General features: G+C 32.6%; 3 protein-coding genes across 8 annotated transcripts; 1 reads left to right on the top strand and 2 right to left on the bottom strand.

Annotated features, from left to right (window-relative positions):
- The first annotated feature begins 341 nt into the window (after nucleotides 1–341).
- Nucleotides 342–5,199, top strand: LOC123219911 (transcription factor bHLH153-like). 2 transcript variants are annotated; one of them, XM_044641878.1, is made up of 7 exons: nucleotides 342–892; nucleotides 2,189–2,288; nucleotides 2,925–3,050; nucleotides 3,740–3,805; nucleotides 3,942–4,007; nucleotides 4,464–4,511; nucleotides 4,686–5,199. In XM_044641878.1, exons 3-7 carry the CDS (start codon nucleotides 2,952–2,954, stop codon nucleotides 4,836–4,838), a joined length of 432 nt encoding a protein of 143 aa, XP_044497813.1. In that variant the 5' UTR covers nucleotides 342–892; nucleotides 2,189–2,288; nucleotides 2,925–2,951; the 3' UTR covers nucleotides 4,839–5,199. The 2 variants fall into 2 exon arrangements, with proteins under 2 accessions (XP_044497813.1, XP_044497812.1); XM_044641877.1 differs by lacking the exon at nucleotides 2,189–2,288 and having other exon boundaries at nucleotides 343–892.
- Nucleotides 5,200–7,052: 1,853 nt separating this feature from the next.
- Nucleotides 7,053–9,948, bottom strand: LOC123220946 (selenoprotein F-like). Its single transcript, XM_044643570.1, has 4 exons — nucleotides 9,655–9,948; nucleotides 8,868–8,926; nucleotides 8,218–8,399; nucleotides 7,053–7,408 (listed from the first exon to the last, which is right to left on the bottom strand). The coding sequence occupies exons 1-4, from the start codon at nucleotides 9,821–9,823 to the stop codon at nucleotides 7,333–7,335; spliced, it is 486 nt and encodes a 161-aa protein (XP_044499505.1). The 5' UTR covers nucleotides 9,824–9,948; the 3' UTR covers nucleotides 7,053–7,332.
- Nucleotides 9,949–11,804: 1,856 nt separating this feature from the next.
- LOC123220944 (BAG-associated GRAM protein 1-like) lies at nucleotides 11,805–22,607 on the bottom strand. Of its 5 annotated transcripts, none has more exons than XM_044643565.1 (18): nucleotides 22,036–22,606; nucleotides 21,002–21,052; nucleotides 20,737–20,834; nucleotides 19,893–19,968; nucleotides 19,056–19,187; nucleotides 18,892–18,938; nucleotides 17,437–17,560; nucleotides 17,183–17,299; nucleotides 16,243–16,272; nucleotides 16,027–16,126; nucleotides 15,639–15,745; nucleotides 14,736–14,879; nucleotides 14,534–14,638; nucleotides 13,651–13,797; nucleotides 13,411–13,464; nucleotides 12,678–12,741; nucleotides 12,218–12,279; nucleotides 11,805–12,087 (listed from the first exon to the last, which is right to left on the bottom strand). In XM_044643565.1, the coding sequence occupies exons 1-18, from the start codon at nucleotides 22,222–22,224 to the stop codon at nucleotides 11,941–11,943; spliced, it is 1,794 nt and encodes a 597-aa protein (XP_044499500.1). In that variant the 5' UTR covers nucleotides 22,225–22,606; the 3' UTR covers nucleotides 11,805–11,940. The 5 variants fall into 5 exon arrangements, with proteins under 5 accessions (XP_044499500.1, XP_044499504.1, XP_044499501.1 ...); XM_044643569.1 differs by having other exon boundaries at nucleotides 21,002–21,071; nucleotides 22,036–22,605; XM_044643566.1 differs by having other exon boundaries at nucleotides 19,056–19,184; nucleotides 22,036–22,605.
- Between the last annotated feature and the right edge of the window lie 2,977 nt (nucleotides 22,608–25,584).

Genomic DNA, 25,584 nt, shown 5'->3' with positions numbered 1-25,584 from the left:
TTTTTATCACAAATTTTTTATTTTCATAAACAATAAAACTATAGATACATACTTTTAATACATAATTTGAATATATAGATAATGTGTTATTATATGATTAGAGGATTTTAAATTTAAAATAAAATAATATCTAATTAAATAATAATATATCTATATATATATTATATGCAAAAAAAATATATATATAGATAATATTATTGTTCTTGAAGTAAAAGACAATCTTAGGCATCTCATTTCCTGCCACTTTCCCTTTTATTATTATTTTTTTTGGAAGGGTTGGATATTAGCTGTCAAATGGGAAAACAATAACATAATTTGTTTACAAACTTTGTTTTCATAAAATATTTTATTCTCTTCAAAACCTTATAAAAACACTTTCAAATCCTAGTCCATTCTTCCTCTTCTTCCCCAACACTTTCACACTATCATTTTCTTCTTCTGTCTTTTCTTTCCTCTTTGCTCAAAGCTTCACCACCTTCTTTAACCCACTTCAGAATTCTTTTGTTGGCCCTTTTAAGTTTTAATACTCAAATCCATACTGTGGCTCAAGTGAACTCTTTTATTTTATTTTCTTTTCATTCAAGGGTTTAATCAATTATTGTGTAAAGTTGTCAACTAGATATTCAAAGACTGACAATTTTAGCAGAAAGTTTCATTTTTTGATTGAAAAAAAAAAAAAAAAACAGTTTTTGGAAACAGTTTTGTTCTCAAAAACTGACTTTTGGTTTGTTATTTTGTTGACAAAACTTCACTCAAAAGCCTTTCCTTTTGGCTTTCACATAGCATTTTTGTGGAGTTTGACTGAAAACTTGAGGTGGGTTGGAAGGTTTTTGCTTTATAGAGTTAAGATTTTCTTGTGAGTCCTTTTGGCAATGCAAATTTCATTCACTTGGTGAGTTTCAAAGCTTGCTTTTTCTATTCTTGTTCCTCTGTTAAAAAAACTATACTTCAATTCCCCCCTTTAATTCTTGAAATTCTGTTTAATTTCTGCTTGTTTTTCTCTTTGATTCTTGTCTTCCTATGCCTTCGCTTTGTACATACTCACCTAATTGTGTTTCTACAAGGAAAAAGTTTTGTTTCTGGGGGCATCATCCAGTAACCTCGCTGGAATCAATGGTCTTGATGAACCCAATGAAATTTTGTTAACATGCAACGTTACCTTAATATCATTCTCAATGTAAAAACATGATGATCAGTAAATATTATTATTTAGTACATAATATATTTCTTTGATTAGTAATAAAGTAGATTAAGATGATATTCTTTGGGATAAAATAATGGAGGATGAGAAAATCATATACGCAAATCAGATTCTTTAATGGATCATTCATGCATGTAAAGCATTAGTTTTTTACTTATGGGTCCACTAAATCATATTTTTAATGTGGGGTTGTTCCCCTTCTCACTCACAAGAGACACAATTGTTATCCTAAGTCCATTTTATGTATGTGGTGTTTGTGCTTTAGTTGATTGTCAAATTGGGGGATCTTTATTAGGTATTTTAAACTTGTTGTAAGGTCTAGATTGTTTGGGATTTCAACCAATATGCTAGAATCTCAATTGCAAGTTATGAGATTTGGATCTCATATCGGAAAATGTCAGTTTTTGGTGTGAGTTTATAGGCCTTTGGGTTCTCCAACTCATAGCTTTTGAGTGTGGTTCTCCCAAAATTCTTATTATTTGATATCAGACCACCATCACACATGCGTAGTGATGTCAGTATTGCAGTGTTCACAAGAGGCTAGTAGGGAGAGCTAGCCTGCGTGAGTGCCAAATGCAAGATATGAGATTTGGATTTTACATCTGGAAGTGTGGGCTCATATTACGATCTAATTCATTGTTAGCTTTTAATAATAGCTGGTGATTGTGATTTTCATTGATTCCTGCAAATGTGTTGGTATCAATTTGTGAGCCTACAATCAGTTCACCATTTCTTTATTATCCTTTGTCTAGTGTTTGATGGGGGTTCACTTCTGACCAAAACAGTGCATGTTTGTATTGTTTATGTGGAGATGACCAGTTTTGCAATATTTTTTTTGAGTTTTTGTCTGTTTTGGTGTATAAAATATTTGGTTATCTTGAGCCAGATGAAGGAGAATGGCAATGTGTATTATCTAGATGATTTTTTAATCAAATTGATCTCATTGGGTAATCAACAAATAATTTTGATTATCTTTGTTGTTATTAGACATGAGTGTATTCTGCTATTCGAATCTAGGCAGAGGATTCAACCCCGTGATCAGTGGGGTCAGGAGTCTTGTTTGTGACCTACCTTACTTGAGTAGGAGGTAAGGGATGAACCGGTGCAACTTGAACACGTGCAGAACTTTCGTGGACTTCTGTTTAGTTATATGCTCATGAAAACTAGTATAGTAGACTTAAGCCAATGTATTTTTCAGCTTTTTCCTTGTTCAGTATAATGAACTGATCAATCATGCCTTCTCTTTTTCTTATGAAAAACTCTGATCGGCCTAATTTTCTTGATGTGCAATATACTTGTAAAAGTTTGATCATTGATTTATGAATAATCAGATATAGATGATTTCCTGGTCATAAGGCATATGTTAGGTTGCTTGTTTTTTCTTGTCGCTTGGTTTGGCAAAAGAGCATCTATTTCACTGAAGGCCTAGTCAATTGTGAGAGTTTGAACTTGAGCTTTTTGTAAGTATGAGGGATCCTTTATACTGCTGAAAGCTCAATGATGAGTTTGTGTATTGATTACATTGGTTCATATGTTTCTCTCGTAACTTTTGCTTTCGTTTTCTTGACTTTCAAGAAAAAATTATTGTCGTCGGGTAATATGTATTTTCAATTGTTTGGCATACTATGTTGTTTTTTTCTTGTTGGGGTTGTGAAATGCTATTGACTTTGCTTGTTCTTATCTTTTATTATGTGTGGTCGTTTATTTTGCTATTCTAAATCAGGGAGAAGAAGGGATAAAAGTGGCAAAGATGATGGAAAATAAACGAAGTCCTTGCTCTGTTGACCAGGGCAGTCTCACCAACCTCCCTGCAAAACGACATAAAGCCGATCTATCTATTTCCACCAAGGTTTCTTCTCCAACCTTTTACTTTTTTTAAAGTCTATATGCTTTATGATTTTCTTCCTTTCGATAATTGGGATTAATTGCGTCCTTTTCAAAGCATTGTGCTGTATCTAGAGTTATACTCTGAACAGATTAGCCTTTTGGAATCATGCCTTTTTCCATCCATGTCTGTATAAGAGTGTCTGCTCATTTTGCTGCTAATGCAAAAACAAGTAAGGTGCTTGAAAAACATAATCCTCTGGTTTGACCAGGACCTGTAAGCCAGTTTGGTCCAGATGAGCGGTCACCATTAGACTGCTTTGAACCGCTGTTCAACTGGATAAAACTCATCAGTTTGCAGCTTAACCCCAATTTTTCACCCAAGTCATGGTCATGTTGATATTAACATGCATTTTGCAAAGATAAGACTCAAACCTAAGTCCCAGCTGTTTGGAAACGCAAGGGCAGAACATTTTGCCATTAATTTCATTTGTGAAATATTACAGATCTTTATTCATTCATAGAATGTTGTTTACTTGGCTTGATGATTGGTCCAACTAGTTGGACCAGAAAAACACCTACTAGGCCTTTGACCGAGTCTAGACCTGGTCCAGTAATTAAAACATTGGGGTTAAATCTTAAATGTGTTATCAGCCCTTTACCATGTGAAATTTATATCACTCTTACCATTCTCTCATTATTTCTTGGTTGCAGGAGAGGAAAGAGAAGCTCGGTGAACGAATCATGGCTCTACAACAGCTTGTTTCACCGTATGGCAAGGCAAGTGTGGATGTGGATCTTTCAAATTTCAGCTTATATAAGTTATTCGTCTCATGCTATATCTGTAACAGCTTCCAATCTTGGTTTTCTGTCATTTTAGAAATTTATTTTAGTTGTTTGAAATTATTCAATGCAGACAGATACAGCATCGGTCCTTTTGGAGGCTATGGAATACATCCAATTTCTACATGAACAAGTAAAGGTTTGTCGTCCTTTTCTTTCTATATTTAGATTTACTTTTTATCCTACCTAGTGACGGGAATCGTTGATATACAAGGTTCTCTTGTGGCGTTATGGTTGTATCAACTTGGCCAGTCGTGCTACATGAATCATACTATGTCCTTAAAATGATGCTTCTTCAATATATGAACCAGAAGGTTTGGTCATTTCTGTTTTAGGATTATTGAATGGAAAAAAGAAAAAAATGATGAAAAAAGAAACAGGACGCATATAAACTTACAAAACAAAGAACAAGATAAGTAGTCGGGTATAATCATGGTTACATCCACCAAGACTGTTCATAAAGTGAGTGGGTTTGGACAAGATGTGCATATCATATTTATGATACTTTCTGAGACTGTAAGCTTCTGCTCTTGAGTGTTTTGGATACAAAATTGACTATGATCTCAATTATTTTGCCTTGTTTGGATGTTTTCAGGTGTTGAGTGCTCCTTATCTCCAAAGTGCACCAATGGCTAAGGTTCAGGTAAGCACGATCCGGACTTTCAACTTCTTTTTCTTAGAAAACTTGATGTTCTGAACATTCATGATGCCTTTTGGTGAGCCCATGGAGTTCAAATCACCGAATTCTATTGTTTTCCTCCAAAATTGCACAAGTTCATTCGCTTTTGCAACACCACAGTGATGATTACTTTTGCAGGAATTCGATAACTGCAGCTTACGGAATCGGGGTTTATGTCTCGTCCCCATTTCTTGTACTGCTGGAGTTGCTCGAAGCAATGGCGCAGATATTTGGGCACCCATTAAGACAACGTCACCAAAATTCGAGAAGGCGATTACACAATTTCATTGATTGCCAATCCATCACACATCCAACCAAAGGTTTTGCGGTGTGTGGTGGGTAAGTGTAACCAGCTCCTCTCTTAATGCATATCAAACTTTTTTCAGGCAGCTGGAACCGGAATTGGGGCATGGGAGTGCTCGAAAAATGGGATTTCTGGTATGTGAAATAGTTTTAGTTATTGAATGTCTACACTATCTAATTGCTATCACAATTGTGCACCATTATAGTTTTAATTGGTGGTGGGATTATGGCATTCTGGTATGTTATTTTCTCTGTTCTTATCAAGGGAAATGTATATGTATGAACTTGAGCTGTACAATGATTCTTGTATTGAAATGATAAAAATATGGGTGAGAGTTTCATGGTTCCATTTTGTTTCTTTGTGCTTTTTCAAATTGAAGTTGTCTTACCCAAATTGGTTATTCATATGGTACCGGTTGGTACTGTTACTGGTGATTGGAAATTGTTGAGTACAATAATTTGGACTTTAGCATCTTACTACCAATAAAGTTAGATTTGAATTGAATTGATTCAGTCTCGAAAGTTAGTTTAGTTTGATTCGTTTTGTTTTAAATTCGTTTATGTTAAATTTGAGTTAAGTTAAACTAAGAGAGTCTGTTTGTTTTTCAAATCGAGCTAAACTCGAATTAGATTTTCGGTTCGATCTGGCTAACGAGCTAGATGATGGTCTGATTTGGTTTGTAGCTTGATTTCAATAATAGTCAAAATGATGTTATTTTGTCCATTATTAAAAAAAAAAAGTGTCGTTTTGTCGATGAGTTACGAATCGAAGTCATTAGTTCGAGTTATGAACTTGAGCTAAGTTTCAAATCTCGAACTCAAGGATTGAGCTAGCTCGATAAAGTCGAATCAAATCCAAATAGAATCATTTTTTATTCAAATCGAACATAAATAAAGGAGTATTGGGGTTTGGTTCGGACTGTATCCCACTTAACAACCATTACTAAACCCCTACTTCAAACATAAGGTGTGAAACACATAAGGTCTTGGTTTTAGACAGCAATATCAGAATGAGCATGTCAAAATCTGGGTGACAGTCATATTTTTCACATTAGTATGACAATATCAAACTTGAGAACCATTCCTTGTTTTCTTTTGACTGAACTACAGTACCAATAAATTCTCTGAGTTGATTACATCAATCTCTACAACCATTATCTAATAAAAAAATTCTTCATTTTCTCAAATAATATAAAATAATCGAAACCATTTGATCATATGATAATATTAAGAGATTATATGATAACACTAAGGATAAATTCAAATTGAGTTTAAACAGAGATTAACGTGAGTTTAATTTGAATCATCAAATCTAGCGCAGGTTCAAGTTTACTCGAGTTAATGATGAAGTTGATAAAAATCATCAGGAAATAAGAAAAAGTTGTTAGAGATGAAAAATTTGCCAAAGTCAAAAAAAGTTGTCGAAGATAAAATAAGAGAAAACAAATTTGTTGGATTCGAACTATTTTGACTTGAATTGGGATATCCTTAACTTAAATTTGGCTCATTTCGAGCTAAACATTGAATTAGTTTGATTTAAATTCAATCTTAAATGTCATATTAATTTGTTTATATGGGTTCTTAATTGTTTGTACATGAATTGTCGGTTGTTCATCTATCCAACCTATTATATCATTAAGTGATTATGTGATTTTAAAATATTAGAAAAATTAAACAATTATATCATTTAATTATATACTGCTACTTTTTATTAGTTTTTTTTTTTTTTTAACTCTAAATTTTGCCAAAATAAAAGAGTGGGTGCAAGACATACAACTAGACATTTAATCAGCAAGTAGGCCAAGTCATCCAAAAAGAAGTTCACAAGCTACGCAAACAATTGAAAATAAGGTAAACAAAGACTTTTCCATGTAACAGATGTGGGACACACACTGTTTTTCCTGTGTCATCTATGAGAAAAAAATGATAGTATTAGGGTTGAATTCTATTCAAACCAGAAGAAAATTTAATTCGAGATTGACTAAATTCAAAAAAATCAACTCGAGATCGACTCGAGATCAAGAAACTAAGATTCAAACTCGATTAAAAAATAATTTAATTTTTTATTTGATCGAAACTGACTCAAACTCAAATGTTTGGATTGATTCGAACTAATCTTTGATTCAACTTAACTTATTCGATCTGAACTTGACTCGTATTAAATCCGACCTAAACTATTTCATTAAGAAATGCTCCCAAAGCTTGAACAAAATTTAAGTTAAATTAGAGATGTACAATGCAATCTATAACCAAATAAGTGCCCTTAAGAGGTGTTCAGAAAGGGCATTAAAAATTGTCTTATAGAAGTTCATGTCACTTGGGCTCAATATTCAAACTAAGATGAAATGGTAATTGGTTATGTCCATTCTAGCTGTATATTTCAGCAAATTTAAACTGAACTTTCCCGAAAAAAGGTAAGCCACTTGACCATGATAAATTAAGAAGCCGAGGCAATGGCAGTGAAGAACACTCATAAAATGCTCTAATATTTTGCTGAAGTTGGCCTAACCTTTTCTTGTACGAACTGCAGCATATGCTCACGTTTCCAGTTGTCGATTCTGCAAAATAATCAAGGGAAAGAAAGGCAGCAAAGACAATTGGAAGTTAGATCTATAGGCAAGCTATTCAATGTTTGGTTAAAAAACCTTGTATCATCCTAATAGGATCCTAGTCAATATTCAACCAAAACAACTAAAAACACAATCAAATGAAGAGCACAAAAGCTATTTTCCTTTATTTTGGGGATTTACAGTGACTAAACCGGCAATTTGAGGAGCCAGGGCTTCCCAATTCCAACCATTTGAGGCACTAGAAACCTCATTTCAGCTCAAAGGCTGCCTAAACCCTAATTTCTCCTCCTCTCCTCCCCTCTTTATACAATCCTAGCTCCTATTATATATATTTACCCTACCCTTTAAAATTAGGAAATGTGTCTCAAAGAAACCCCAGGTCCTAACACACACCCACATGCTTCATATTTATAAAGGAGAAAGATGGTTTATGTCTTTTCTGAGACACCATCTGATTAAAAGATCTTAACCTGAAGGATACTACTTTGGAGCTGTTTATGCAGGATAGAGGTGAGTTCTAAAGTTGAAAGAAGATCTCGGCTCTAGTTGACCTTAGGTATAGTATAATTATCTGTGCCTTCAGTAAGAATGCAAGTGTTTCATTTGTTTCTGGTGACAGGATATGATAATCAAAAACACCAGTACCAACTTAAAATTTTTAGCAACTCATAACAGATTGAGGTCGATAGCATGGTTATGAAAACCAACTGGTTTGACCTTTTTGAACCCCGGTCCAATGACAATACATTACTTCAGCAGAAAAATATCAGTAGTTATATTGGTAAAAGGAAGCTCACCTTATGGTTTCCTTCTGTTGACCCTCATCATCCAGCATAATCAACTTTGGTGGAGAGTTGAAAACATATTGAACTTTAACTGTAGGAAACTTATCCTTCTCTTCTTCAATAAAGCCAACAATTTCTGGATAGAAGACCAATTTCCTCATGCAAACCTCCAGTATCGCTCCAGAATAGGTAACCTGCAGTTTCAAAAGATGATGATACATCATTTCTTTTCGTTGCAGCAATCAACATAATCACACAACTCAGTTTAGGAAAAATAAGTTATGTTCTTTGCAGTTCCTTCCATCAAAATTTTTTTTTATTTACATGTAGTATAGAATGAAAGGAAAAAAGTGACTGTTTCCAGTATAGTAATTGGTATAAGCTGTTGATAATCAGAAGGCCATATTTCTTTCCCCTGATTAAAGGAAAAGAAAAGAAGATGAATAGGAAAATTTGTGATCTTGTAAAGAAACTTGAGCACTTCACAAGAATTGATATAGAATATAGTAGGGAAATTGAGGTCCCAAATCATGGAAGGATTTAAAATAGCATTTATTGTTAAAACTTCAGTCAACAACACATAAATGTACTATAGATCGATGAAGAATTCAAACAATAATATTCAGCTGCAAGAAATTTACCACTCTTCAAATGATCCATACCTTGCTCATGGAATCATCAGAGTCTTCTGTGCAACATTTCAAGCAGTCAGATACCAACTCTGCAACCAAAAATTAGACCTTAGCAAGTCCAGAACCTTGTGAGCAAGCCATGTTCATAGATTTTTTAATCTAAATTTACATGATGAACAAACTTGAGTTTTGAGTTATCAAAAAAAGAAACACATTAGAAGATTATTATTCATTACTTCAAATGATTGATGCTCCAAACAAAAAATACTACTAAATTTCATTTCAATCCAACACTAGAACTCATCATTCTTAACATAATTCACTTATTTCAGTTCTAAACAGGCAATTTGCAAAACAAAAGCCCGAAACTAATAGATTCTTAAACCTTAAACTAAAAGCCTATCTGGCTTCTGTCAGTTGCAAACAACCAAAGCTTAAAACTCAAGTTCCAAAACACAGAAACCCCATAAAGTCGCCCAAAAATAACAGTAAAACAATAGAATTTACAATAAGAACCAATTAACCGACAATATTTAATTGTACAAAAACTGAATTAAGTACACAACATAACACAAAATCAATAGCTTGGCAATTAATTGATTAATAATATACAAACATAATTACATATGCCAAAATCAGAATTTTCTCAAATCCAAAACTAGAACCTCATCTGGGTTCTATCGGTTGCATAAAACCAAACCCAATAACACAAAATCCCCTAAAAATGATCTAAAATTACAGAAAAAACTATCACATAAAACCCTGAAAAAAGAATTAAAAAAACACAACTTGAGAGGAAAATGGTGAATAGGGTTACCTTGGTTCTTGACATACTCAGCAAAAGTGTTGCAATCAGAGCAAAGAGCAAGGCCTGTGAACCCTAGATCCTCACATTGTCTCACACTCAATTGCTCTTTAGCTGTAACTAAAATTGCAGAAATTGAAACAACAAACGCAATTATTCTGCAAATATTGAACAAACCCATCTCTATGTCTGTCTCCGAAGTTGTGTCTTCCTCCGTGTCTCTGCTGTCGTCTCGTCTCTTGAGTTAAATTAAGATCAGAGCAGAGCAGACATGGAGTCAAGATTGACGAGAAAAACGACATCGTCTCCAAGTCAGGAAAAGTTCTTGGAGGCCAAAATGTTAAAAAAATTAAATTTTGACCCCTATTGTGCGTACGATTGGCGGTTTCATAATTATTTCATGGCCTAAAGACTTCTTCCCACTTAGGGAGTAGCAAAATTCTAAAATCTTTATCTCCCAATTCTTTTGAATTTAACTATCTATCTAAGATTTAAATTTTATTAAATCTTAAATATAAACAAAGGTAAAATTATTATTTAATAAAAAATTAAAATTTTATTATATTTTTTTAATTTTAAAATTTTACATATTTTAATTATTTCAAAATTTGAAATCTCGATATTTCTTCCTCTAGAGAAATCGCTAAATATAAAGTATCATGTTCAATAATATGCATTCCCGTAATACAAAATACCGTCATATAAATATTAGAAATTGATGTAAATATTGTAAAAGCTTTTGACAGGCCATTTACGGAGAACTTGAGCTGGGTTTGCTCAATTTGAATTGGTGTTAAGTTTTAATTTGGTGGTATGACTCAAGCTCGATATTCTAGTTTATTTAGTTTACTGATGATCATATTTATCTCATCAATAATTTTTTGACAACATATCTGATAAACTCTAATCAACTCAAAAATGGTTTAAATTTAATATAATAGATTCAAACTGAATATAAATTAATCTATATTCAAACTCAACTCAATTCGAATATAATCTTAGGTAGGGTTGGATTCGAGCCGAGCCAGCTCGAGCTGGCTCGACTTAGCAGGGCAGATTTTTTTAAAATTTTTTTATACAAAATGACGTCGTTTTGATCCATATATATATACACAAAACGATGTCGTTTTGTGTATGAAAAATGAGCCGAGCCGAGCCAAAAATGAGCCGAACTCGAGCCGCCCCTAAATAAAGCGAGCCGAGCTCGACTCGGCTCGAATCCAGCCCTACTCTTAGGCCATTACACTACTATACATTATGCTATCTCTTATAAATGGTCATTTATAAATAACAAATCCCTTATAAACTTTCAAAAGACCATAACATGGGACTTCATCATTTCAATAAGTAGTTGTGCATTTATATATTAAAAAAGATGATGTGAAAACCAGAACAAATGAGTCGATTGAATCAATTCAATCAGAGCTGATGGCCAGTTCGATTTGGATGAACAGTCAAATAATGCTTTTAACTGCAATTCATCTGGATAAATTGTGCCAATTCAAGATCATGCTGATATTAGTCATTTGAACCGATTCTATCAGAAGCCAATGATCATTGGTCTAGGTGAACAGTCTAATAATGCTTTGAACTACGATTCAATCGGGTTAACCATGCCAGTCTAAGTGAACATAAAGCTATTTTTTTTGTTGACAGTCACATTTTATAAGTTAACCAGAGTCTAGAAGAACATTGCTTCAGTTTCATGATACAAAAATTTTTATAGCGGCTGCTTTCTTTTACTTCATACATAGGGTATATCTGCAATCAATAAGACTATGTGCACCTAGTTTTGTATACTTAAATGATGGATAAACATAATATTGCTCATCTGCAATTTGCTTTGCAGGATTACTACCTCCAAACAAGAAAAAAAAAAAAATTCGCATCCAATGCATATATGAACAACCAATAATTGGATGCCAAATCAGCAGATGTATCGGGCATTTACCTATCAGTTAATTAGTTGTACTGTGCATCTGTTGCATGAGAGGTTCTCCCTTAAGCCAAATATCCGAACAGGACCTATTTCCGGCATGAGAAGCCATACGAGTTTCTGAAACACTTGAGTGTAATTTTGGTTTGAGAACCAGATGCCAACAACTTCACAAAGTTATCTAGATTTGAATAGGAGTGAAACCAGTGAAAGCAGGAGAATGAGATGTAGAAAAAGAAATTGCTATAACATTAGAACAAATTACAGCAGCACACTGTTTCTATGCAGAGAGCAAATTGAGGCCGGCTGCAAGAGAACACTACAACAGCACTGAACCAAAAAATATATGCAGACAACATTAGTTATAAATCTTGTGTGACAGTGGATGAGGGTGGTGGCGATAGTGATGACGATGGTGATGGCAACAGCTTGTTTGTCTCACTATCAGAAGTACGCGACTTGACATAAGATCGAGCCAGATCTAACATCGCTCCCAACTCTTTCTCGTTCTACAAGTTTACCATAAATATTAAGATGAATATTTGATCTCTTTTGCTTTTTCAGAAGAATAAAATTCATCTATGTCGTGAAATAAAGGTTCGAAAGAAGGAAAAAAGATTGAATCCTGGAAATACTAACCTCACTAACAGTACCTGACTTGATTTTGGATTGCATCACACACCATTTCTTAAAATGTGCGCCTGTAGTTACAGCAAATATCAGTTAATGTCCCGAATAGAACAATAATATAAATTACTTAACGATATTTCAAGGATTCATTATAAAACAGCAAGGGATTAGCGGTGATTGAAATCTCCACATTCTCAAAACAATAAAATGCTGAAGAACAGATCTTCCACGGCACCAAAACCAAAAAGCAAAAGATGATCCAGATCTATATTCAACTTACACAAGCTACATAAACCAATCAATATCTGTCTACCCATCCCAACTTTGACACCAATCAATGGGAATGTACGAGTGTTTTAGATTATTGAAATAATTGCTATTGAGCTGTCTTTCAGAAGTTCTAAGAGTGTAGAGCATTTAGTAAAAATAAAATTGAGGAGATGAAGCCTGGAGGTTGATTCAAACTTACCCACTTTGATATCTATAGTACATGTGCTTTCAGAATTGGTCTCAAGACGCCACCGACAGTGAACCTGTTACAGCAGAATAATGGGAAGTCACTGCTGAGTTAAAATTTAAGATAACATTAGATATAAAACAAAGAAATATAACAAGATTTGTGAAGTTGTCATAAAAAATATAGAGAAAATGGAAGTGCTACAGCAAATGATGTGGATAGAAAGTAATAACCAATAAACCACTATTAAGTAATATACAGCATAACGTAAGTAGTTCCAAATAGATCCCTTAAAATTCTTCCAGCATGAGGTGTAACACTGAATTTGGATCAGAGTCCGAAGTGAGAGACCAAAGTTGTATTCTGATACAGGAATAGCACATCACCACAAATCGACACAACAAATCTCTCACATATCATCCATCTCTATTGCTGCAAACAGGGACTCCATATAGATCACACTAAGGTGTTTGGCAGAATGTTTATAGTTCTTTTGCTTCAATGTTTTGCAGGGGCATATAGTAACACTAAAGAAGTAATATGAGATGGAGAAACTGAAATATATTCTGGCTTCAGCAATAATGGGGCAATGCTCAGCACTTGACTTAGAACCTCGGATAAGCCTATCACAACTAGTTTGCGTAAAATGTCTAGTAAACCAAACAAATATGTCCACATTGTTTACACTATGTTCACACTGAAGTTGACTGAGAATTGTTTGAGAAGTATGTAGACTAAAACATACCTCAAAGTAAGATCCAAATGGAACATCATGCGCCTGTTGTACAGTCTCAAAAACCTAAAATTAGGATCATGTTTTTAGTTAAAAAAATTATGATTTTAATAAGCAAGTCAGTACTAGATGTTCACAAGACAGGAATAAAAAGATTGAAAACTCTGAGCCTTATTAGAAAATAATTAAGGGACAACAAAAACAACTATTTTTTTGAGGTTAACAAAAAAGACCAATGAGACATGGTCGCACAAGTGTTTTCTTATCTGGTGATAGAACCGCATGCTGATACTCTGTGATGCCTGTGTCAGGGGGACACATGGGATTGTTACAGAGACATCTAAATGTTATCTCTCTTACTTGGCCATCATATTCATCTGCCGCATGCCACTGTCCAATCTGGAAATAGCATAAAATAGTAAATAAACATTTTTCAGACCATATCGGCCAACAATTAATAATTTAGAACTTCAAGCCTTATTGATAGATAAGTTCACAGCCCTCAAGACAAATAACCTGGGTAGACCCCAAAGAATCTGGAAGGCTGTACAGCAGAAAACTTCAGTTTCTAATGTTTTATCAATCTCTAAAACTTATGTTTGAATGATGCTGTTTGGACAGAAAGGAATGGAAAAGATTTAAGGGAAAATATTATTTCACATTTTTTGACTTATTATAAAGGGGAAAAAAAGAAAAAAAAAAAAAAAAGAAGTGGCATATCCAATCTCCTGAAACCCTTTCCATTTTTCAGGCCACAAATAGCACAATTCAGAGGACAGTGACTAAATATATTTTACCTACTATATCAATTTTATCATTGTTAGGCAATTACCCATCAAGTTAAGCTTTGGGATGTGGTAAACTAAAGTATTATATTAAAGCCAAGATGAACAATTGGTCATGTGTATTAAGGTACTTTTATCCTTTCCACTCTCAAGTTCACAATCATCACTACAAATTACCATTATGTTCCTAAAATCATGAATGCAAACCTAAGATTCTCTACTTTTTTTTTAATTTCTTCTTTTCCTCAGTTGGTCTGGGCAAGTAAACTAGATCAGCCAAAAAATAGATTACAAAAAAATAATAGCAGCATTCTAGGATTAGCATTTATTTATGATGAACATGGGCTTACATTAAGATTAGTATCTTTTCGCATTGAGCGATACTCCTTTGTAAAACTAGAATCATCACTCAAAATTAGAGTAAAGAACTGTTCCGCTGTGCAAGGGAAAACACTCTGCAAAATAGATTGATGATAAGATAATGGTAGCAACATAATGTTTGATCTCATGAAATTTGAAAAAAAAAAAAAAAAAAAAGAAGATGATACATACATTATGTATACCAAGAAGAACCTCCTCCTTAATAAATGCTTGAATCTTTTCAGGTTTCAACACATTGTCTTGAGGTACCTTAGACTGTCTCTTACTACCTCTGGTAGAACTACTATGTGCACGCAGTGCTGACTCTGCCCTCTCCTATAAGGTGCTAAGAAAGATGGATTATAATTTCTCTTGGTTAAAAAAAAAAAAAAATTCAGAGAAAAAAATTCACATCCATCTCTGGAATGGCTTGAACTTGTCCTTATTCATTATGATAGCTGATATGTCATTGCAGCCAAGAAAAAGTTCAGCAAATTCATCTTTGTTTCTCATTAAATAAAAATTAATTACAATAAATTAATTTATGATAGTTGATTTTGTCAAAGCAGCCAAGATTTCTGCAAACCAACAAAAATGTCAACTCCAAGGTGTAAAACTACCAATGCAACAGTAACAAACTCAAATTCGTATCAGATTAAATCAATTTTTTCTTGGAAGCAATTTCAAGAACTATAGTCATAGCCATTAAAATTACTAATTTTAATGGCTAAACAACAAAGAAAGCACCAAGACTTTCAAAATGTATGGATGAAGCCGTGCCTTACAGTTTTTCAGAGACTTTAATACTGAGCCAATTATTTATACACAACTAGAAATTTGATATTTTAATCCAATAAAGCATACATGTGGACAGGAAGTCCATATCAGACTAATTTTGTTAAATCAAACAGCACACTGCTAATTTCCATGCTGACCAATACTAGTTATTTTTCACTATAGATAGAGTTTCAAATCCCTTCGCAGTTATCAAATCATGACCACCTTATTTCAAGTTATAATAATGAGACAGCGTTATAAAGGTAAATAATAAGAGATGCTAGAGAACTGATGATTTATAAAGTACAAGAAATGGACCTTCTTCTCAACTTCTAACATTGCATGGTAGTTTTTTACTGCCCGTTGCAATGCTCTCAATGCATGATTCCTGTTCCAAAATGATGCAAATTTATATCTGACTCTACCTGAAAATGACAAGAAAGATGAAAGTCTATATAAAAAGACCACAGCAACTCAGTTTAAACTGAAAATATATCATGGGCTCCTCCATGGAATTGCATGATTATGACTGATCCAAACATGTGATTGCATGATTATGTCTGACCCAAACATGTACACATCTTTTACTACGAAGTAAGATTGAAATTTTTATGAACAATAAATACAATATTTCCAGGAATACTCAGTAAATATCCCATGGATATCTAAGCAATGCAGCCCCCTAGACAATGAAATGACTACTAACCATCAGGGCTCCCTAGAGGAGGTACACCATGCCCACCAGCACCCATACGAAGAATAATAGTTATGGCAGGATTAATGAATGCATGCTGACTCCTACGTATCTGCATAAACCAAAAACTCTCCATGTAAGTACTTCATAGTGTTCATCACAGTAGGCATCAAACAAGAAAAATTTCTGAAAGAGATATCTTCAAAAGAAATATATTGGGGGAACTACCTCATCAATATCTCCCAATGGTATAATCACCTGCCATGTGTTCAAAAAATAGTGAGGAGGATTTTTCATGGATGAATATTATCCAAATCAACCATGTGGCATGAACATGATGTTATTCATATAAAGACAAGAACAAGGTCTGTAAGGTTTAACACCTATGATCTATTACATGCTACTACATACATGATAAAAGCACAGAAAATGAAATCTAACACAAGCAAAATACATCAGAAAAATTATATTAAATTCTGAAGACACTCACGATGCTAGAACTTTTCAACTCTAGTGACCTTAATCTTCTTATTCATGCTTACCTTGCATAAATAAATAGGATGCCTAATGGTGTTCAATATTTCCTAGTAATATACATGCCAATACCAAAAAAGCTCACATTGTATCAACTGTGCACAGGATAAGTGCAAAATGATTCCCCATAGCCAAACAAAAATGTCAAGACGTTCAAATTGGCGACTTGTTAACACCCAAGTAAAGATAACATCGAAAGCACATTATTTCTAAAGCATCATTTACCAAATCACCCAAAATTGGATGATCGTCAAGTCAATCATACATAAATACATAAATGAAATATTATAATTAAAAATTTGTCTAATAAAGATAATGGGATTGCATCATGTATGCACAAAAGTTTATTTCTGGGGATTAAACACATTGCAAAGACAAAGATGCTTCTTAGAAGCCAAAATAAACATACACAAAAAGGCATGCATTCACAGGAAATGTAACAAAGCATCATGTTTTTACATGTGCTCTAACTTGACCGCAAGAAAAGCAAATCCAAGCTTTTCTTCAGAAATGGTTAGAAACAGAACATGAAAAATAACTTAAACATGCACATTATAGGTGCATCCAATCAATTGATAAAACATAAACTTTTTAGAACTTAGCAAAAGGTGGTGAAAGAGAAAGACTTGCTAACCTTTATTTGCTTTGAGAACACATTAGAATGGAAGCATATGTGCCATGCAGAGACGTACATACGGCCATGATACAAGAATGACCTCTCGAGTGCACATGAGTATTTACGTTCGACAACCTGAAACAGAAATTTTATTTGTCAGATCTCTAAGCAGAATTACAAGAAATATAGAATTCATTCTTATCCATGATTCAAAATTTACTAATTATAAGCTCGGTATATCAACAATCTGACAGGACATGAATTTTGCTCACCTCATCTGGAAGGAGGTTAAATATTGTTTGCAGAGGCCCTGGCTTCTGATGAACCACTGTTGGCCCTTGTTTATCATAAGAAGCTCTTCTTCTAGGATTAGCACCAGCATACCCATTCATGACCCTGTCAGTTAAAAATTAGTCATACAAACTGAAAACAACAATAATGATAGCAACAAGTTTAACCAAATTTGCAGTACAGTAGGTAAACATTAAAAGAGAAATAACTTCACAAAACCATACTGATTCTTAGTTATAAGAAGTTATGTAAGCGATGATAACCATAATAAATGCGAATTTAAGACGAATCTAGCAGAAAAAGATGAATAAAGAATAAAAGGTACAACTAGAAACACATTTCAGCCGTACTGAATACACAAAATCAAAGGGAACCAGGAAATTGTTTAATTGCCATCCAATATTGTTTCACAAATCTGTATACAAAATATGAATATGAAAAATGAAACAGCAAACTAAGTTTCACACCTCTACAACCCAAGCATCTAAACAATTTTAAATATTATTAACTTTTAACTAATTTAATTTGAAGAAAAATAAATAGCACTAAGAAAACAAGAAATTGAGAACTATTTCTACATGAAATGAAAACAATTAAACATGTTTCTGTTTCCAGGAAACATTGAAAAATGATTTTGTATTCTCCAAAACTGATTTTAGAAAATAATTATCAAATGAAAGTTTCTTGAATCTTGAGTTTTGTCTAAAGCATACTCAAAAGAGGCAGAAGAAATCTATACAATCATAACAAAGTGAGTAATTTGCTACATAGTTTGCCAATCCAAATGCATCAACACATGCACACACATGAAATGCATAGCATGTAATAGTTAATTAAAAAGTTGAAGATATACAGAACACGGGCTATTAGTCTTTCACTCTTCAATGCTAATGACAAAAGATCTTAATAGAACCTTCTCTCTCTCAAATACTTCTTAATTGTCATTATTGAGAGGGTCTAAGATATAATAAACTTGTTTTTGAAAATGTTAAATTGATCTCACCCACAGAAGTAACATAGGACTTGTTATACCTGCTGGTGTGCTGCAAGGCAAAGACATAAAATAGACAGGACCTAATACATGTCTAGAATTCAAGAAAACATCGAAAAAAATTCTTTATCCTTTTCAGCCATTATTTGAACACTTCTTGTAAACTTTCTAACACTAAACTAACAGGTAAACAACCATGAAAAAATGTTCTTGAGAAGAGTTATAAGCTTATTACCAACCTCAACAGATAAACTGAAATTATAATTTGAGAATTCATCACAGTACAAATTCCAATAGCATGTTCTTGGTAAAAGAAAATGAATGAACTCAGGCTCAACATAATGAAAGGGCAGTGCTTTAGTGAAGAGACCTAAATGGTGTGTATTGATGTGTGTGTGCATGTGTCATGTTTGTGTATGTGTAGGTATATGAACAAAAAGAATACCTGCAAGAACTTCCAGAGAGCTTTACTGTTTTAATATGAAGACAAACCTGACAAGCAGAAAAAGACTTTAATTTACATATGGATAAATGAAGAAGAATAAAACAGGCTAGGAAATAACAAAAAATAATATAACAATAGTAATAGTATTTAGGACAAATAATTACCTGCCCAGAAGGGCTATCTAACGCATACCATACGGCACCAGTTTGACCATCATTTTCAACTGTGACAGTCACTGAACCAAGAATAGCACTTTTCCAAATTATATCCCAGTCATATATTGTCACAGTAATCTGCTATGGCAGTTAAACTAATATCAGTGCAATAAGAAAAACTATACTAAAAAAATCAAATCATCACCAAAAATATCTTAATTGACTCATTATCCTACACATAAATTCACTGTATCTCTCACTGCACATTACATGTAATCATAACAACAAATGTCATGAGAGCAAAGATATTGATGGATGCATTATAAACTTAGTCATGAATTTAAATAGTTTGAAATATATTATTTTAAGATTTTGGTTAGGTCCAATGACCTAGTCAATGAATGAGGTGGACAGAATAAACCCTCTTTGGGCAGAGACTAACAATTCACCAACATTTTCAATATCTTAAAGACATCTGAAGTGAATGTAACAGTGCCTGATTTAGAAAAAAGGTTAACATATATTCCACATTGAAGTATATGAGAGTTAAAATCATATAGTGAAACCATGATCTATCTAGGCAATATATAAAGGAGATACAACTGTCCACAATAGATAAGATAGAAGAAGGCTTCATCAGCACCTCAGCTCAAGCTATGTCTAAAACAAAGAATAAGTTTCCAATGCTTAGTTGTATTAGCAGCCTGTATTCTTGCACATAAACAGCTTAGATTTGTACTAAACTTGTGATATTGAACTCCACCATTTAGCAACGGAAAACTCCATGCAAATCAATGATAGAGTAAAAAAGAAAAAAAATTAACAGTGGTAAGTTACTAAAAAAACCTGGACAGGAAGCTCATCAACAGAAAAATCGAACTCCTCTCCCCACATGGGATTTCTAGAACCTGGGACCATTGAACTGCACCAACAAGAAAAGAAAAATTATATTGCAGAGGCACATTCACAACCATACAATATCAATTTAACCAAAACATTAGCACAAGAGAGAGAGAAAGGGAGAGAATGAGAAAGAGGAAACAAAATTTTTTTTTTAAACAAAAAAGACCTTACCTAGAGCGCAGCAGAAGTACTTCAACAGTTTATAACTTCAAAAATATATTTATTTTCTAAATTTAGATTTACAAAGCACATTTTCTCTTTATCATTCAAAATTATATAGAAATTTTGATGGTTAGTACATCCAGCCTACTGAAATCAAGGCTCTATCAGTTCAGCCCCCATAGAACAAGATCTAAGTGAACCCTAAACTAAATCGATCTAATGGAAAAGCCATGAAAAGTAAAAGCCAAATCATATACCTTAACGGTATATCTTCAAGAGGGAAAGTAATATCCCAACAATCCACCTAGCAAATTCTAAGCAGTTAACATAACTCCCAAACCCAAAAATGTATTCTCAAATAGCCTACACGTCCAGTTACAAAGTCATAAGCCAGTGATCCTAAGTAAAATGGTGCCTTAATATTGAAGTTGATAATGGTTGGACGAGTACCTAGTAGAAATGATATATAAATGATCAAGACAAATGTAACCACATTGCTGCTTGTGCAATCTAAGAATGATAACCTGAGTAATATCCATTTAGATCCAGTCCCGAAGAGATATTCAACAGATCAATTATAAAACACCGACCATTCAGAAATTAAAAGAAAAACAGATCAAATCACCTGAACCGCTTTTCTGAACCACAAGTGATCATAGCATAAGGATCTGATGTGCCATTTAAGTTCGCACCGATAAGATTCTTAGCTGCCAACAATTCCAACTGAAAAAGAGGGCACACAACATCTTACCATGACCAAAAGGAAAATCCATAACAACAAGGCTAGAAATAGCATTTACTGCACAAACTCTCTGTGCTCTAGCAAACCTATAAGATCATTAAGCACATCTGCAAGATAAAAAACAATAACAAAAAAGAAAAGAAAGTACCTTAATTAAATATGCAGAATCAGTTTCAGAATCTCCATTCATTTGGGCTATCTACAAAATAAGTGCAGAACTGCATGTCAAAGAAGTGGAAAATTATTTAATGAAGCAAGTGGCATGCATAATATTGTGTTACAACACAGTTAATGTTCCAATCTTCTTGTGTCAAGGCATCATAAAAATTACGAGCTTCAGCAACATAGTCATGACTTTCAAACCAAGAAAAATAACACATCTAATCAGGAGATAGTATGAAATGCTCAAACCTTAGTCTTAAAATTATAAAACATTCAAGAAAGAGCCGTCACAGTTATTTTACTAATTATGACAAGTATTCATTACTCTGTTTCCATGAAGTATTAGGTACAGTATTCTTACTGTTTCCGTTTTCCACAACAAGAAAAAATCAATAACTCAGCCATGTCAAGTAGACCGTATTTAAATTCAGTTAATTTCCGTTTCCCATGATTTCCCAGCAACCAAAGGCCAAAGCTATTAAAAAAATATCAAATTTCCATTATTCCCAACAGCAAAATGACAACAAATCACCGTGATCCACCCCAAATAAAATAAAATGAAAATGAAACAATCAATAAGAAGATGACCAAATGGGTACAAGAAAAGAAAATTTTTCCTCAATTACGCCGTGTATCACTAAATCAACCCAAAGATTAGTTGAATTACAAAAGATAACTAATACTCAATGGTCCACTTAGCAAACACGCCAATTTCAAATTTTGATTTGTTTTTCTCCATTTTCCATCTCTAACAAGAACTAAAACATTATTTCTAACATCATGATTACCATCAACACTAATTTTTTAGTTTGATTTCCAATATAACACTTAATTTAAACAATTTCAGCTTTCAGGGGAGGTTATAACTTTTTCATAAAACTAGAAGGGTCTAACATGAATTTCTCAAGCATGATTTGTTTTCTAAGTCACCAAAGTCACAACTTTTAAGCAAAATCCACATCCAATCACAGAATTGACATATTTCTATCAATTGAAACGAACTAAATCACATGAATTGACCTTTTCCTCGTCATCCATGGCCTGAGTCGAAGCAATCTCCACACTCGTTCGATCAAGGCCCAAATCGTCCATTTTATTCGAGAAAAACCAGTAGGCGAAGATCATGAACAGCGAAGCCGCGACCGTCACCTTCACCTCCCACCAAGACGGCACCAAAACCTCCACCGCTGTTTGAATCATTACCATCATTTCCTTCACCGTCGTCGTCGTCAGTATATACTCAGCTCCTCCTCCTATACTCTCTCCCAAGGGGTTTACGAGGTTTTTCCCAGTTTGTTTCGCGAGAAAATTGGAAAGAAAATGGAAAAGAAAAAGAAAAGGAAATTTCAGAGGGAAAGTTGGGTCCTTGGACCGTTGGAGAGGGGAACTTCTAACGCTCGAAAATACGGAAAGGCAGGATTCTGATCTTTTGTGACTAAAATACCCTTATTATTGCAGAAAAATTACGGTACTACCTTATAGTTTTGGGGTAGATTTAGCGGGTTCAGAGGGTATTTTGGAGAAATGGAATTTAAATCGTTGAATTTTATGCATGGGAGGGGAGAGAAACAGACAGCAAAAGCACGGACAAGACAATGAATAATTATATTATTTTTATAATTATTTTTTTTTATAAACTATTCGACTCAGTCCCTTAAGATTTTACAAATACTAGTGCCCTCCGATGATTTGATAAAATTTCCCAATCAAAAGTTATTTATCAATCATTCTGTAAAGAAATTTTATATAACAACTCTTTTTTCAGTAGTGTATCAGATTGAGAACATATTAAATATATATTTGAACAAAATTCAATTAAATAGAATTATGATCTTATGGTATGTGATGTTTATTCCTTATCGGATAGATCAAATTCAAGTTTGAGCACCGATAAAATTCTTTACTCTCTCGTTTTACGTAAATATAATGATTTGATCTGATTGACTTAATTATTAAACTGCACCACCAATATGATTTGATCAATTTAACAACAGATTAATTCAGTTCAATGATTAATTAAACTTTAAACATAGACCATATTGATGGGTCTCGATCAAATTGGTTTGATTGGTCAAATGTGTTTGGGTTTTTAAGCAGTTTTTTAGTAATTTTTTTTCGTACTTATGCGAGGTTCACTCTTAAATGGCAAAAATTGAGAACCAGAAGGTGCTTTTCAGGAAACCCAAGAAAAAGAGGGTATTTTTGATTTTTAATTTTTTTTTTAAAATTGGTTTTGGGCAAAATGTGTAAAGACCTTGAATATTCCTGAAAGCTCGTTTATGGATATGTTTAAATGAACGCAGGAATAGAATATTTCATTAGGTTAGAATATGCTTTATCTTGTTAATCACGTTGGGGAGGAGACAAAGCCAATCAAGGTAGGTTGGTAAATTTGGAAAAATAATAATAAAATTATATGTATATATTTTTTTTATACATAATTTGAGTATACAGATGATATGTTATTATATAATTAGATAATTTTGAATAAAAAATAAAATAACATTAAATTATATGATGACATATTATTTATATACACAAATTGTGTATAAAAATATGTACATATAACGTTATTAAAAAAATAATATTTTATTATCTTTAATTTTTAACTATCCAATCACATGATGACACGTCATTATTTGTATACATAATACTACTAAAATAAAACTTTTTTGGTTGATTGTATCTCATCTTTTATTATTTGATTAAAAAAATTTAATAAAACTACGCATATACATTTTTAATATACGATTTGAGTATATAAATAATATGTCATTATGTGATTAAATAATTTTGAATTAAAGATAAATAACACTCAATAATATGTTAATACATCATTTGTGTATCCAAATTATGTGTGTGTATATATATATATATATATATATATATATATATATATATATAACATTGTTCAAAAAAATTAATTAGGCAGAGTCTTGACTACTAAGTCAATAGGATTCAAATAGACTAAGCTAACAACACATCATTACGGTCTTCCATTTCAATAGACATCAAAAAGCTCTAATGTGTAAACTCAACTCTATTTGGAAGAGCATATAATATAGTTATTAGTATCTTACAATATATAATACATATCTTATGATAACAGCAAAAAATGATACATATCATGAGGTGTATCAAATTAATACGATACATATTTTATAATACGATATACATTATTGATACTAATCGATATATTTTTTAGATAAAATGATAATACAGTAAAAATGTATACGAGAAATATTAATTATTTGAAAGTGTGTGATATTTTTTATTATTATTATTATTATTATTTTATTTTTTAAAAATTATATTATATAATATGATATTTAATATTAGATATAAGAAAATTATGATATATAATATTATTTGTAATTTGACTATTATATAAAAAGTCAAATATAAATCTTTGACTATGCGTTCGAGTGACCACACTTTAACCAAGTATATCCGTGTGTATGCACGCATTATATCAAACCTTTGAAACCTTGAGAAAAGGCTCTAATGGGAAGAAAACGAAGCTTGTTTCTTGTCCAAATCAACAAGAATTTCAATTCAGACATCATTTTGTCCTTTTGAAAATTGATTATCATCTGGAAGGTCAAGCACATAAATTAAATAATTATATAATCTAACTCATGTTTATGGGTAATCATTGTGACCACTCAAAACTCTTAGTGTAAAAGCTTTTGTGATTGAGACATAATTGTTTTGAAACCCAAGCCAAATTTATTCATTGAATAGATTATGATCAATTATTGAAAATGAAAAGGTGGGATTTGGGTATTCCTGCACCTAATAAGACACATATATTTAGAGATCTTATAAAGTTATGTAAGGGTTTATCTTGACATAATTTGTCAAAGATTTTAAGTAAACTTGTGGGTCACGTTATAAAGTGAAATATAAAAATTTTAAAAATAAAAAAATGTGTAAATGATAGACTAACTTGTAAAACATTTGAATTAAACTGTTAAAGGTTCATCGAGGTAAGATTCAAGTTAAATCATAAACATTTGAATTGATTTGTCAAAATTGTTAAGATCTAATAATATATCGTTAAGATTTTTTACTTAACATATTAAAATGTTGTAATATGTGTCTGTAAAGTCAAATATTAACTTTTGATTATTTGCTCAATTTTTGTGTATATATGTGTGTGCGCATTCACGGTTTTTATCTTATCGTATCAAACTTATAAAATTGTGAAAGAAAAGCTCTAATAGAAATAAAATGAAACTTGTTGCTTGTCGTAATCAACTACAATTTCAGCTAATACACCTTTTTGTTCTAACAAACTATAATTTTGAAAATTGATTATCATCTAGAAGGTCAAGCACATAAAGTGATAGAGTTATCTTTATTTTAAAATTCAATCCAAATTAATAATTGAATTGATTTCAACTAATTAAGGATAAAGGGTTTAGAATTTGGGTGTTCTTATACGTAACTAGACATGTATACCTAAAAACTTTAAAGGGTCAGTTTAGGTTGGATTGGATTGGGTCGAGGCTTGTCTTAGCATGACTTGCCATGGATAAAGGCCTTTGGGTTATGCTTGTGGGGCTT

Source organism: Mangifera indica, chromosome 7, assembly GCF_011075055.1.
Source record: "Mangifera indica cultivar Alphonso chromosome 7, CATAS_Mindica_2.1, whole genome shotgun sequence".
Taxonomy (NCBI): domain Eukaryota; kingdom Viridiplantae; phylum Streptophyta; class Magnoliopsida; order Sapindales; family Anacardiaceae; genus Mangifera; species Mangifera indica.
The sequence above is the reverse complement of the archived record's forward strand: the minus strand, read 5'-3'. Positions and strand labels throughout refer to the sequence as shown.